Source organism: Sceloporus undulatus, chromosome 2 (assembly GCF_019175285.1).
Source record: "Sceloporus undulatus isolate JIND9_A2432 ecotype Alabama chromosome 2, SceUnd_v1.1, whole genome shotgun sequence".
NCBI classification, from domain to species: Eukaryota; Metazoa; Chordata; class Lepidosauria; order Squamata; family Phrynosomatidae; genus Sceloporus; species Sceloporus undulatus.
Window position 1 is genome coordinate 208,180,093 of NC_056523.1, and position 14,389 is coordinate 208,194,481.

The 14,389-nt window shown below is 42.5% G+C and overlaps 1 protein-coding gene across 1 annotated transcript; it reads right to left on the reverse strand.

Annotated features, from left to right (window-relative positions):
• Positions 1-5,469: 5,469 nt before the first annotated feature.
• On the reverse strand, positions 5,470-8,386 carry MRPL50 (mitochondrial ribosomal protein L50). The gene is made up of 2 exons (XM_042455506.1): positions 7,823-8,386; positions 5,470-6,560 (listed from the first exon to the last, which is right to left on the reverse strand). The coding sequence occupies exons 1-2, from the start codon at positions 7,912-7,914 to the stop codon at positions 6,176-6,178; spliced, it is 477 nt and encodes a 158-aa protein (XP_042311440.1). The 5' UTR covers positions 7,915-8,386; the 3' UTR covers positions 5,470-6,175.
• Between the last annotated feature and the right edge of the window lie 6,003 nt (positions 8,387-14,389).

Here is a 14,389-nt window from a genome sequence, read left to right on the forward strand (position 1 = left end):
CCTCAGTCCTCCTAGCCTGCCTCTTTCCTTCCGCCCAAGCCTCTCCTCCGCCCCCAGTATGGCCAGGAGGATGGAGGGAGGCATGGCGGGGAAGCCACGGCTGTTGCTTCCTGCACCAATTCTTGAAACCGGTGCAAACATAGTGGGAACCACTGTGTTTGCCGAACCGGTTTAAGGAATCAGTGCAGGAATCGAATCAAGAGGTAAGTGGGAATTAGGCCTTAGATAGTTAAGAGATGAACAAAGAACACTAGCCATGAGGCAGTGAACTACTGGGTCAGATCAAGTAGTCTCAAGACTGAAATGGGTCTTCAGCTTGGGTTGCCTTTCTCTTGACTCTTCCATTGACACTCATGCCTGGCTGTGTTCAGTTCAGCCACAGTCTCCCAGTCATTTAGACAAGCTTTGATGGTTTCCCCTCATGTTTTTTATTGTAAAAAATTTCAGAAGTCCAAGCATAAATATTTATACAGCTCATTTTAAATACAGTGTGCCCTTACTTTACGTGGAGGATCTGTTCCGGACTCCCTCGCGTAAGGCAAATTCCGCCAATGCCCGAGCCCCAATTGAATGGGGCTTGTGCATGTGGTGGTGTGGTGGTGCAGTGGCACACGTGCACCATGGGCGCGTGCCCTATTGTTCCCTATGGGATGCACCGCCCCTTCTCCCCATGCAGCTTTCAGCATATGCTGACAGCCGCATAAAGCGCACCTGCATATGATGGTGCATACACAATGCCTCAGATCCTGTATCAGGAGATATACATGTATCGTGTAGCTATGTCACTATAACTGCATCTCCTGATACTACCCCCCACTTAAACAATTAATATTGTAAGCCCGTCAAACACAGCCATTTCCATGTTGTTGGAAAGTAGGGGGATGTGTGAACATGCATCCAGCTATTTTCCTGTAGTTGGGTGTGCTCTCACAGGCATCTGCAGAGACCTCTGAGGGTTTTTGCAAGCACTCTGTAAGAGAAGTCCTTGCAGAACATCCAGATACAAGAAAAGAAAATGTCCCTGTTCATTCCCTTTCTCTTTGATAACATAGAAATGGCCACAATAGGGAGAGGACACAGTTTACAAGGTGAGGTTTTGTAGCATGTGAACTTTTGTTGTTGCTTGGTCAGAACAGCATCCCAACCTACGCAGTGAACATAAAAGTGAATTATCATGGTAAAGGCCACACCATCACAATTTACTAACAGGAAGATAGTGGAATACTTTTTAAACAAGGTGGGGAGGGAATGACATGATTTGCAAGAAACTCCCACTGCTTATGACCAATTCTTCTCAAATCAGGAGAAATTGATGCCCCTAGGGTTGCCAGGTCTTAGGGTTCTTAGGTCTGGCTTTCTCCAGTCCTCAGACCCTCTTAATACAAAAGTCAGAAAGTGTTTGCAAGCATATATATGCATATATATATATATATATATATATATATACACACACACACACACACACACACACACACACGGATCAGACTGAGTATTTTCGATTTGATTAGCACACTCTTTGCAATGGTTGTTGATGTTTAAGGTATCCTGCTGAATGACATCACAAGTTCCACTCATGTGACATCACAAAGCATTATCGGTAGATGATGTGGGCCTATTCCAGCCCCTGAAATCTCAGCACCTGGGATCATCTGGTCCTGGCAACCCTAGATGCTCCCAAGTCCAATTCACTTTTGGAAATGTTTAAGAGAGTTGCTGAGAATCCATAATAGATTCTCTCCTTATAAAGCTATCTCAGACCATAGTAGCCAGATCACTTGGTGTATTACTGGGGAGTGGGAATGGAGAGGCAAAGAACTGGGCCATGGATAGTATGGCTTGAAAAGTTAAGGGGTAGTGGCATGAAAAGTTAGAGAGCACTCTGGACTCCTCGGTCACACTGCAAAGAGGTCTGGAGGAACACTTCCACTTCATATTCTGCCATCCCCCTAATTTCCCATATCCTTGTTTCTCGTTGCCTTTTGTCTGTCAGGTTTTCTGGCAAAAATTTTACTGAAAATTGAGATTTCAGGTACTGATGCAGGGTATATCCTTGGTATGAGGTTCATTGATATATCATTACTCTCTTAAACCTTTTATGTGGACCAGAATCCCACTGGGGAGTTACATATGTGTTAAAACCACGGTTAACTAGAAGCTATGTAGGGATCAAAATGATGATGAGTGTATAATCTAGCAGGTTACACATTTATAACCGTCATAAAGGATTCCAGCCATTACTATTAGGACTTCATTTCTATCACACCTTTTCCCTCAATACTGGGAATCAGAGTGACCAATAGGATATTTTCGTTAGCACACACATGAACTCAAGGCCCAAGCCTCCCAACATCAAACTCATCACACTCCTTTCTCAATTACACCAATTAAGATGGCAGCTGAAGTGATTGTATTGCTTCCCTCACAGCGGTAGTGGGCAAGTTCTATGCATATAAAAAACAGTTTACCATCTCTTGGACCCACTGGTGACCACAGTGACTCCAAGACTAGTAGGAGAAAATGGAGAGAACAAAGCTGGGAATGGGTGGAAGTCTGTTTCCTGTTTTCTGAAAAGACTGCATGTTCTTTAGTTTAAAAGGTGTAAAGAAACCCCTGTGTCTTACTGAGAACTACTGACACGTTTGGAGACTTCCAGGAAGGAGCCAATTCTCTTTCTCCTGGTGACTTTTTCAGTCTTGGAGAAACTAGGAACCCACACGGCCTTGGAAAGATGCATGCAGATCTCAGGGGTTGCAACTTGTCCCTTTCAGGGGTTTGCAACCTTTGGTCCTCCATTTCTTTTGGACTTCAGAAACCTGAAGCCGCAGCCAACTTGGCCAACTGTCAAGAATTATGGCCCAAAATATCTGGAAAACCAAAGATTGGGAACCACTTTACACCTTATTTCACCATCCATAAAAGGATTAAGAGAGTAATGTAATGGTTTGACTATGACTCTGGAGATAAGAGTTCAGTTCCCTGGTCAGCCATGGAAACCCACTGGATGACCTTGGGCAAGTCACATATTCTCAGCCCCAGAAACCCGTGATAGGCTCACCTTAAGGTCGACATAAGTTGGAAACAACCTGAAGGCACACAGCAAGAAAGTTTAAACACTGCTCCCAGGGCCATTCTAAACATTCTGATTTAAACTATCTGATGCCATCACTAAATATTAGTTGGGAAATACAGTATAGGAGGAATACATATGCTAGCATCAGCTATATATCCCAGCTTCTTCTATTTGATTGGGAGTGTGTTTACCCCATTCCTACTCTGAAATATAACTCAGGAAACACTGTATCACATGCTATTCATGCATGTTTAAAAGAGCCTATCTCTTAGCCTGGGCTCATGGTCATCCCACCAGACAAATATATACATATCTCTATTAAGAAGGTGCCATAGCAGAATGGGCAAATATTGAATGTGCTTTGATTTTAGATTTCAGCAAACAGAAAAATGAAATGCCCTGTGTCTACAAATGACAGAGAATTTGAGCCAATAATATTGCTTGCCACACTGGGGTGGGAGGGGGATCTAGTTGCCAAAAATATATAACTAAAATTCAATCTATCATCATCAAAGTCACCAACATTTCCAAGGACAGGTGGGAAAGAACCTGTATCCTGGACGGGGACATGCAAGATCATAATGAAAATAAAGAGGCAATAAAGGCTATTTCTATATACAAGTGTCCGATTCTCAAATATCTTTCTACATACATATGCACATAAATACAGGTAGCACAAGACAAGTTGCTCCTTGTAGACAAAATGTCCTCCATCACACTTGAAGGAAACAGGCTAACATAACAGCAGGATATGCCACATGCTACACAGCTGCAGCCTCCAACACCTCAGCCCACAGCATCTGTTGTCTAAAGGTATGTATTTCATTCAAATTCATGGTAGGGTTACTTCGTGATATATGCATGTAGAAAGACCTTGCAGCACCTTTGAGACTAACTGAAAGAAAGAAGTTGGCAGTATGAGCTTTCACTGACTTAAGTCTACTTCCTCGGATGCATTTGGTGGCTTGCTATATGTTAACAGTTGCTCAACTTTCCAAATAATAGTAAATGGTAGGGCAGCTACTACAATGGGGAGGGAATAATAATGTGTTCATCAGTATTTCACCTTCATGGTTTTGTTTTGTTTTTATGGAAAGAGATTCACACTGATTAAAGGAAACAGGCAACTCCCAGATAGGCTGGGACAAATATATGAAGGAATGTAATGATGAAAAACCAACATGAACAGTTTACATACTGCTAGATTAATGAATTGGTATGGACTAGGTGCTGCCTAATAAAACATATTAGCTACAGCTAAGCACAGACAGAACACCCACAATCACAAACTCATCTACTAATTTATTATATAGTGTTAACAAGATCTGGAGCCCTTTACACCACACAATTAAATGATGCCACTTCACTCCCCATGGTTCCTTCCTGGGGTTTGCAGTTTAGGTACAGCATTTAGAGAACTACCGTGGCATAACGGTTTGAGCATTGGACTATGACTATGGAGACCAGAGTTTGATTCCTTGCTCAGCCATGAAACCCACTGGGTGGCCTTGGGCTAGTCACATGCTCTCAGCCTCATGGGAAGGCAATGTCAAACCTTGGGACAAATCCTGCCAAGAAAACCCCATGATAGGCTCTCCTTAGGGTCGCCATAAATTGGAAACGACTTGGAGGCACTCAAGAAACTAAAATTTAGAATACTCAACTAGAGAGTTCTAGTGCCTCATCAAACTACAAGTCCCAGAATTTCATAGGATAGAGCCATAGCTGTTCAAGTAGAAACATAGTGCTATAATTGTACAGTATAAAAGTGCCCCAGATATGTAGTTGTCAGTAGGGAGAAAAAGTCTTACAAAGTGCATTATGCATTTCCAAAAACTACCAGAAGGAGAAAGTGTGGTAATGACAATGAAAACCCTGTGAAATTCAGGGGATCCCCATAAGTGGATCCATGATATGAAGGCATGCACACAGACACACACGCTCAAACCAGAAGAACATGCCAGCCTGGCCTGCATGAAGGGTTTATGTATAACATCAATGGATGTTTTTAAGCATCCAAAGCCATGTACAGAAGAATTAAAAGTAATCACAAATCACAGGAGCCAATTCCACATCCTGCCCCCAGCCAGCAAGAAAGCCTGTAGCTTTTCTCTCACTCCCTATTCAAAGTGGTGGCTGGAAGTGATGTTGCATGTTGGGGGGGGGGCGGTCTGTGGGTGTTTTGTGTGTTTTCACATGATGGATTCTGTGTGAAACTGCATGAAAACCACAACAAGATTTTTTTACAAGTGGGAGCATTGTGGGTCACATGAAGAGCATCGAAGCCACAGAAGTGGGTTCCAGGGCCACATGTTCTTCACAGACCACACTCTGTCCATCCCAATCTATGAAAATAGCTGTGGAAAGCATATTCAGCCTTCCAAAAATGGCAGTACATATAAGCAGAGGAATTTTATTTTAAAGCATTATAAAAACTCCCCACATTAAAAGGATAAAATTAATTGTAAGCCTGTGTAATCGTCAAGTCATTTCATATCTACACACCTTGCAAGAAGCAGTTATCCCAAATTTTGTAGAAAGGTTATACACAATGCAATCTATACCAAAATTTCTCATTTTATTTTCTTACAAAAGAGCCGAATTCTTTGCCTGCTGTACTTTAATAATAAAACGGGAGAAATACTGCCTAACTTTCCTAATTGTTCATCAATTATACAAAGATTAGAGAACAAAATGATGCTAACAGAATAGGTTGTGTGTACAATGTCTTGTAGCTATTGTGTGTATTTCTTCCTCTCACTTTTCTGAAAGACACTACTGCAACTTGAGAGAAAAATTGGTTCAATGATTAACAGATCTAATACATAATGTGTGTTTTTCACTAAAGCAAATGTTGCTGTTAACATTTCTTTACAAACAAATGATATTTAAGGGGAAGTCTTCTTTAAATAACATAACCAGAGTAGACATAAGAATATACTTCAATTATCCCCTTCAATGAATAAGTGTTGTTATTGCAAGGACAGTAATCGCAAGGACAGTAACATTTATCAGGAGAGCTGGAAAGTACAAGTCCTCTCTGAGCCTATGTTGACACTCTTACATAGGCAAGAATTCATAAAGATACTTCCATCTTCATTCGGCTCAGTATTGCCAGTTGATCTTCAGGTTTGAGGGCAGCTCTTGGGTACTCATTTCATCAAATTTTGACATGTCTTTTACAGGTATGCTGTAGAAAGCCAAGACATCGCTGGCACTCTTCATCTGATGGAGCTGGGAATTCGGGACAGCACGGCCCAAATCTGCTGCCAGCTGTGCCAACAGACGATACTTTAAACTGCTGTCTCCCAAAGATGCCTTTTGCCAATCTCCCGAGAGTGAAGATCCAAAAATCCCTCGAACGTGAGACTCCAGGCGACTTTGGAGATCTGCAGGGGGGATGTATTTTTTGCTTCGTGGTGGTGGACAAACTACCACTTCATTCACTGGAACAGCTGGTTCCACCACCTCTGCCACCTTCTCCTTCTTCCTGTAGGGAAAAAAAGAAAACAACCTTTTAACAGCATTATAAATAATCCTATTCTTCAACAACACCAACCTTGTATCTTGAGATTAGGATATAGCAATGCATTCAAACTTCAGGAAAAGATTCAACCTAAACATCAGGAAGAACTTCAAAGTGGTCCATTTATTCTACTATTCAAAGATATAGCAGTGTTAATCTGTAGAATCAGTACATAGAGAGATCTTGTAGCACCTTTGAGACTAACTGAAAGAAAGAAACTGGAAGCATGAGCTTTCCTACACTTCAGCCTCCTTCCAAATGCATCTGAGGAAGTAGACTGAAGTCTAGGAAAGCTCATGCTGCCAATTTCTTTCAGTTAGTCTCAAAGGTGCTACAAGATCTCTCTACGTACTCATTATACTACTACTTATTAAACACTACTGTTTAATGAAATCTCACAGTTTCGTTCATGATTTCCATCCCACCAACACCACACCACCCACACTTCCAACTGTTGAAGACCCTATCAGGAATGGGCAACTTGAGGCCACTGAAATGTTTTGGCACTGAAAGTCCCAACACCTCTCAATAGCACAGTCAATCTTCAGAAATGATGGGTGTTGTAGTTCAACAATATCCGGAGGACCACTCAGTATCCAACACTTCCCTAAGGAGGAAAAGGTTACCGAAAAAGCCCAAGTTGCATACGAAATGGACTGTGGAAACAAAGATAGAAAGGAAAGCTGAAAAATCAGAGTTGGGGCTGGGACACTGGGAGACCCGGGTTCAAATCTCTGCTTGGTCATCAAACATCAATATGGAGGGACGAGTGTGTGCGTATTTGAAAAGGATATTATATGACTATGTCGAACGATGCTCTTTTATATATTATGTATTGTAAAAATAAAAGTATTTTTAAAAAACCAACCATAATAGCAGCCCATGCATTCATAAATTACAAAATGCACACATTTTATGAAATGCCCCAATACTCCCCAATATGGGGGCATCTTCTTCAGTCTTTGTTGCTGTGTGCCTTCAAGTTGTTCCTGACTTATGGAGACCCTAAGGGGAACTTATCATGGGGTTTGTCTTGGCCAGGTTTGTTCAGAGGGGGCTGGCCACTGCCTTCCCCTGAGGCTGAGAGAGTGTGACTTGCCCAGGGTCACCCCAGTGGGGCTCAAGTCCCCTTTCCAACAAGGGAAGGGGGCTCCCTTTATCACCAGAGTCCCCTGGTAACCCTCTCTGCCTCCCTCCTTCCCTTCTCTATATTGCAGTGACCTTACCTCAGCCCTTCCCACAATGCCCTGCGCGCGGGGAGACTCAGAACCAAGCGATGCCCCCAGATTCTATGCAGCAGCCCCGAGGATGCCGCCATCTTGGACGCGCACTGAAGCCTCCGCCCTTCTAAGGGCACTGAGGCCGAGCCAATGGGAAAAGAAGGAGGCGTGTCCTCCTGGGGAAGCCCGTTGCATCATGGGATTAGGAGGAGCTTCTTTTCCATAGAGATAGGAAATAAAGAGATACACCCTCCTCTAAACTGCAGGGACGCTTCTAGGCTTTCAAACAACTGGGCCTGTGAGCTATGGCTGCATCCACACTGTAGGGATAATCCAGTTTGACACCACTTTAACTGCCATGGCAGTTTTTTAATTAGACAGTGTGAATCTTTTTTGATGGACACATTTGTAAACATAAATAAAACAATAAATATTGAGTCCAGTGTTCAAATATGAGCTGTTCTTTTTAAGATGAGAATATTTATAATTAAGTTTCAAGGCTGCATCCACACTGCAGGAATAATCCGCTTTAAATGTCACCGCTTCATGCGTAGGAATTATGGGAATTGTAGTTCGTTGTGGCACCAGAGCTCTCTGACAGAGGAGGCTAAATGTTTCACAAAACTACAGATCCCCAGAATTTCATAGCACTGAGCCATGGCAGCTAAAGTGGTGTCAAACTGGATTATTTCTGCTGTGCAGATGCAGCCTTGGATCCAATCCACACTGCAGAAATAATGCAGTTTGAGACTGCTTTAGCTGCCCTGTCTGAGTGCTAGGGAATCCTGGGAATGCAGATAGTGTGGGACTGCAGCATTGTAAAAATGTGATGGCCAATAATGCAATGGATGTAATGACAACATACACAAACCAGACAGTCCAACAGCAGGGCATGGGGTGAAGAGGATGAATGAGGCATGGATGGGGGGGCCTCCATGATTGTGCTTTGCCAAGGTGTCACTGGGCACACCAATGCATCAATACAGGCGGAGCATCGCACCTACAATTGTGTGGCTGATCATAGAGGCAGGTGTTCGATGAAATGGCATCTGGGTGGAAAGAAGGAGGTCATAGGTGGTGTGTTTGTGCTACAGCGTGCATGCATGTTGGGCAGGAAGTAAAATATAATCATCATCACATGGCACAGCTTGATGCCACATGGTGCCATGGGTGTTTGGGTCACCTTCAGTGCAGGCCGTGTGGACAGCAGGGTTTACGAACTGCTTTCAGATAACGCAGGATGGAGCAGCCTTTTTCATGCCCATCTGCTCCGGCCCATAGTCTATATCAGTGGTCCCCAGACTGTGCTCTTTAAGGGATTTTGGACTGCAACTCCCAGAATTCCAGACTATTGGCCAACATGGTTGAGGCTTCTGGGAGCTGAAGTCCAAAATCTCTTTGGGGACCACTGGGATTCCTGGTGGTCTCCCATCCAACCAGGTGTGCTTCTACACTGTTGACGCCACTTTAAGTGCTGTAGCTCCATGCTATGGAATCCTGGGATTTGTAGTTTTACAAGGTCTTCAGTCTTCTCTGCCCAAGAGTGCTGGTCCTTCACAAAACTACAAACCCCAGCATTCTGTAGGGTGGAGCCATGGCAGTTAAAGTGGTGTCAACCCCCCTTTTTTTTCTACAGTGTAGATGCACCCTAGAACTGACCTAGTTTAGCCTCCAGATCAGGCAGGATCTGGCACCTTTGGGGTATTTAGGCCTTGCAGATGCAGAACCCAGTGGTAAATACCGCAGGCCAAAAGCCAAATTGGCATATACACCCTGCATTGTAAAAAAGAAGGGGGAGAGAGAGAGAGAGAGAGAGTGGAAAATTGGAATGTGGGGAGTGCTTTTAAGTTCAACTGGTTTTTATTTTCACATGAGCTTTCTGTGCTTTTAGCTTAGTGAGATACTTAGCCGCCTCTACCATAGAGCTCTGGTGCCACAACAAACTACAGATCCCAGGATTCCATAGCATGGAACCATGGCAATCAAAACATTGTCAAACTGTGTTATTTCTGCAGTGCAGGTGCAGCCCAGGAATCCCATTGGAGTTTATCATACGGGAGGAATTTCTCTTAATTTCGAATGAAAAGAAAGTGGGGCCAGAACGTATTCACGTGAATTCGCTAGTTCAGCAAATTTACGTGAATTCAAATTGTGTTCGAACTGACTTCCCATTGCCCAAAAATAGCTTGCCATTGCCCAAATTTGTGTGTGATCACCTGTTGCGCAATAACGTGAAACCCCATGATTGCGTTTGGACTGACTTCCCATTGCCCAAAATTGCGTGTAGTGGGTTATCACACAATAACATTAAACCCCATGATTGCATTCAGATTGCCATTGGATTATACTTCCAATTTCCCTTGTCTGATAAACTCCAAAGAATCTTAGTCTAAAAACAAGTGTGTTTTTAAATTCTATTCAGTTCTGTCAACAGCTTTGAACTTTACACACAGCTGTCTTATCTAAGGAGAATGAGGAAATATACTCTGCCAACCAGAAGACTTTTTAAAACCAGTCTGTCAAAAGTTAAAAGCCATAGTTGGCCCTCCATATCCACAGATTCCTTATCCGCAGATTCAACCATCCACGGCTTGAAAATGTTTTTAAAAATATAAATTCTCAATCCTTGATTTTTCCATTTTGTATAAGGGACACCATTTTACTATGCCACTGTATTTAATAGGACTTGAGTATCCATTGATTTTGGTATCCATGGTGGGGCTTGGAATTAAACCGCAGTGGATACCAAGGGCCCACTGTATGTAGAAAATATGCAAGATATTGCTGTCCATAAGTAATGTTTTTGTTGCTAAAGTTGTTGATAAATATATTTGGGTTTTTGTTTGACATTTATTATGTAGTTGCTCCCGAGCTCTTAACATGTTTTGGATTAGAATAATTATTCACCATGCACACATACTAATTAATTCACATTGAGGCAAATTTGAAATTGCCCGCCTGCTGGCACAACAGTAAAATAGTAGAAGAAGCACAAAATAAACCAGATTAGCAGGCTCATCTGCAACATTAAGAAATATAAAGAGTGGAAAGGGGGAATCCCAAAAGAGTGAGGAGGTATATTAGATCCATCCAGCCAAAGACATTTATAAACAGATTCCTCCACATGACCATTACTGCAGTCAAGGTGTACAGTACCTAAAGCCAAACAAGTTATTTTGGCACATGATGGAGAAAGCATCACAAATATTCCTCTCCATTCCTGACATTAAACATACAATACTAATAAAAACTAAACAATTGACTTGTTCCCCCATTCTTACTTGCCCACCTCCCTCCCCCCCAAAAAACAGCTGCTTGAAACAGCTCCAACAAAGCCAGTTCTCTTACTTTTTGATATCATGCAACATTCCAACCACAATACATGTCCTGTATGGTGACAAGCCAACATGGTACAGTGTTTTGAGTGTTGAGTTTGAGACCAGGGTTCGAATCCCAGTTGAGGCATGAAACCCACTGGATGAACTTTGGCAAGTCACACTCTCTCAACCTCAGAGGATGGTAATGGCAAACCTCCTCTGTGGTCTTAGGGTCACCATAAGTCAGAAATGACTTGAAGACACACAACAACAAAAACCATCCAGTATTTTGCAGCTGAAAACTGGGAAACATGTAACCATGTAGCATCAGAGTGCGGTCAAGATAGTAATTAATGAGAAAGAGCACACAAGCTCATAGAGGCTGCAGCAGTTTGTTTTTGCCTGAGCCTACTGGGAACAGTACGATTCTGTCCCCTCTTCTCTTATTCACCTCTTGCTGAATTGAGTGCAGATTATTTTTGCATTTTGAACTCAGTTTGCAGCAACTGAAGTAAACTGAGTACAAAAGGGGGAAGTGGGAGGAGGAGAGAGAACCTCAGACAATTTTAGAAGCAGCTGAGTAAGTGGGATCATAGGAGATTAATAGGGACTGACCTGGTCCCTGGCGTATTGGGACAGTTGGAAGTTATGAGTGAGTCAGTTACCAGTAGCTCACACACCTGCTGTTCCCATTCCCTTCTGCATGAGCAATTATGAGCTCTTACACAGAAGACAGAGTAGGTTCAGGTTTGCAGCTGATGTGTCCTTGTGTCTGCAAATATGACTTAATAACCTGCAGTTCTGAGATTTCTGGTTGCATCAGTGAGTATTCATTCAAATGGAACAGCTTACTCAGCTGTCATTAGCCTACTCCATATGATTTTCTGCAAAACCCCAGAAGGATATTTTCACCCCAGTTTTAATCTTCATATGCTCATCTAGGCATATCCCATTCATTTTCAAGGATTCCACTTCTTAATACCTATCATGGCTCCAAGTGCTTCTGTGGTATTTTGGTTGGAATGCGACTTGAGACGCCTAGCCTCAAGTCCCAACTGAACCATGAAACTCACCAGGTAAGCTTGGCCCAGTAACTTGCTCTCAGCCTGACCTACCGGTACCTTGCAGGGCTGTTTCAAAATCAGAGGGTAGGAGGCCCATATAACCTGCCTTGAGCTAACTGGAGGGAAGGCAGGATATTAATTTATAAATTTGTGACTCTTTGAAGCTGAATGCTACTCAGGAACCAATATCATGCTAGTTTGGTGAACTGCTATATACCCACCAACTATTTTCTTTTTCTTTTTCTTCTCAGCGTCAAACAAGTTTACCAAGGATTGGGATATAGTTAAGCTACCATATGGTCAAACTGACTACTGGAAAGAAACTCAGAACCACTAAGACATGATATCTCTCCTTTTAGCTCACCAAACGTCCTTGAGGTCATCAAATCAACTTTTGGAAAGAGCCTACATACTAATTGTTGCATTTGTAAGAGGGTTTCCCATCTTATCGTAAGGTGCATATGGTAGCACTTCATGCTTTTGTCCAATGGCATAGCATTAGACTAAGAGTGGAAGCACCCCCAGCAAAAGCTGATTTTGTAGTATTTAAGGATGCCTCCAGGTTGGTATGATAGACTTAGCTGTGCAAGTTTGCATCAGCTGACTGCAAGGATCTGCAGAGGGAGCAAAGTAAAGGAAACATTCATCCCCATTCCTCCCAAGTGGCCCCTGGGATGTACTCTTAGGATCATCACAAGACATTTTTCTAAAGCATTTTCTAAGGCAAGTTTGATGTCAAATTAGTTGTGGGGGACATTCACATAAAATTTATTCCAATGCACTGCACTTAAGTTCAGGCAAGTCCTAAATGGCAAGATACTCATGAACTGTGTCTGTTCATATTGGACCCTATATACAAATTCTCATCAAAAACAGTGCCTAAACTGTAACTGTGTAACTTTATCAGTTGCACTTAATTCTGTTTTAACATTGTCTGGTCTTTATGTTCCCCATAAGAAGGGTAGCAGTAGTGCCACTTTTACCTTTCCAATCAGAAATGGATGTGTAACCATGGACTTCAACCATATGTATGAGCTCATTGATAGGTTCATGTAAAGATTCAGTGGCAAGCTGGCCTGTTTCTGCCAGTGCAAAGATCAATTAGCCTAAGCTGTAAGTGGTAGTGAGATAAAGTAGTGAGATCAGCCGTGGAGGAGCTCATCAAGTGCCCTCAGGCAAATGGGTCTTTCAGCTTAATAGGACCACTGGCAGGATAAAAAAGGTAAAGCACCTAGAGGCTGGATTAAGCCATGGTGAAGGAAGGGTCAGCTACCGAAGTTGTTCAAAAGAATGTCATTCTTGCATTTAGAGTGCCTCCAGCTTTAATCTTGCAACTGTCCAGTCGCAGATATGGAATTCTACAAAATGTCCGAGACCCTTTCACACTACTGTTATGATTCCTTTTTAACTGTTTTGGTAGAATCCTGGGACTTATAGTCTAATGAGCAGGTATTTACAATTCCCTACTAGAGGGACCTAGTGCCTCATCAAATATCAAACCCCAGGATGCAGCCATGACAATTAAAGTGGCATTGTAGTGCTATAATTAGGTAGTATTATACGGACTCAGATGTTACCAACTATTCCCATGTTTTCACACTTTCTGTGGTTCAAAAATAATGGCAATAGCAGTGATGAAGACAAAGAGTAAATAGGTACACAATGCCTTTTGGTGTGTGGTGCTATCAGACCTTGGTCTAGAACAGGATGAGCAATGGGTCCCTCTAGAGTCTAGATGTTGGAGTGCAACTCCTGTCAGTTCTAGCCAGCACAGCTGATAACATGGGATGATGGGAGATACAGTCTTAACATCTAGTGGGCCACTGTTAAGCAACCCTGGTCTAAAAGTATTGTTATTTATTTATTTATTTATTTTTAAACTACTGTACTGTAGTATCTGACACTGGACAGATTTTAGGAGATGAAGCCCCAACATTCTACTGCTGAAGTGACATGCCTTATATCTGAAAAATATAATACTGTATAGAAGAGAGCCTGCATTGTGTAGTGGCTTGAGTGTTGGACCATGACACTGGAGACAGGACTTTGAATCTCCATTCAGTCATGGAAATCCACTGGATGACATAGTGGCAACTCCCTCAGTCTCAGAGGAAAGCAGCTGCATCTGCAAACACCCTCTGAACAGATCCTGCCAAGAAAACCCCCATAATAGGGTCACCTTAGGTTTATCA

Bases quoted from the DNA above. Each gene is read 5' to 3' on its own strand.
- MRPL50 (XM_042455506.1), bottom strand. From the start codon at position 7,914: ATGGCGGCATCCTCGGGGCTGCTGCATAGAATCTGGGGGCATCGCTTG. The intron at 6,561-7,822 runs GTAAGGTCACTG...TTTTCCCTACAG, and splicing joins GCATTGTGGGAAGGGCTGAG to GAAGAAGGAGAAGGTGGCAG.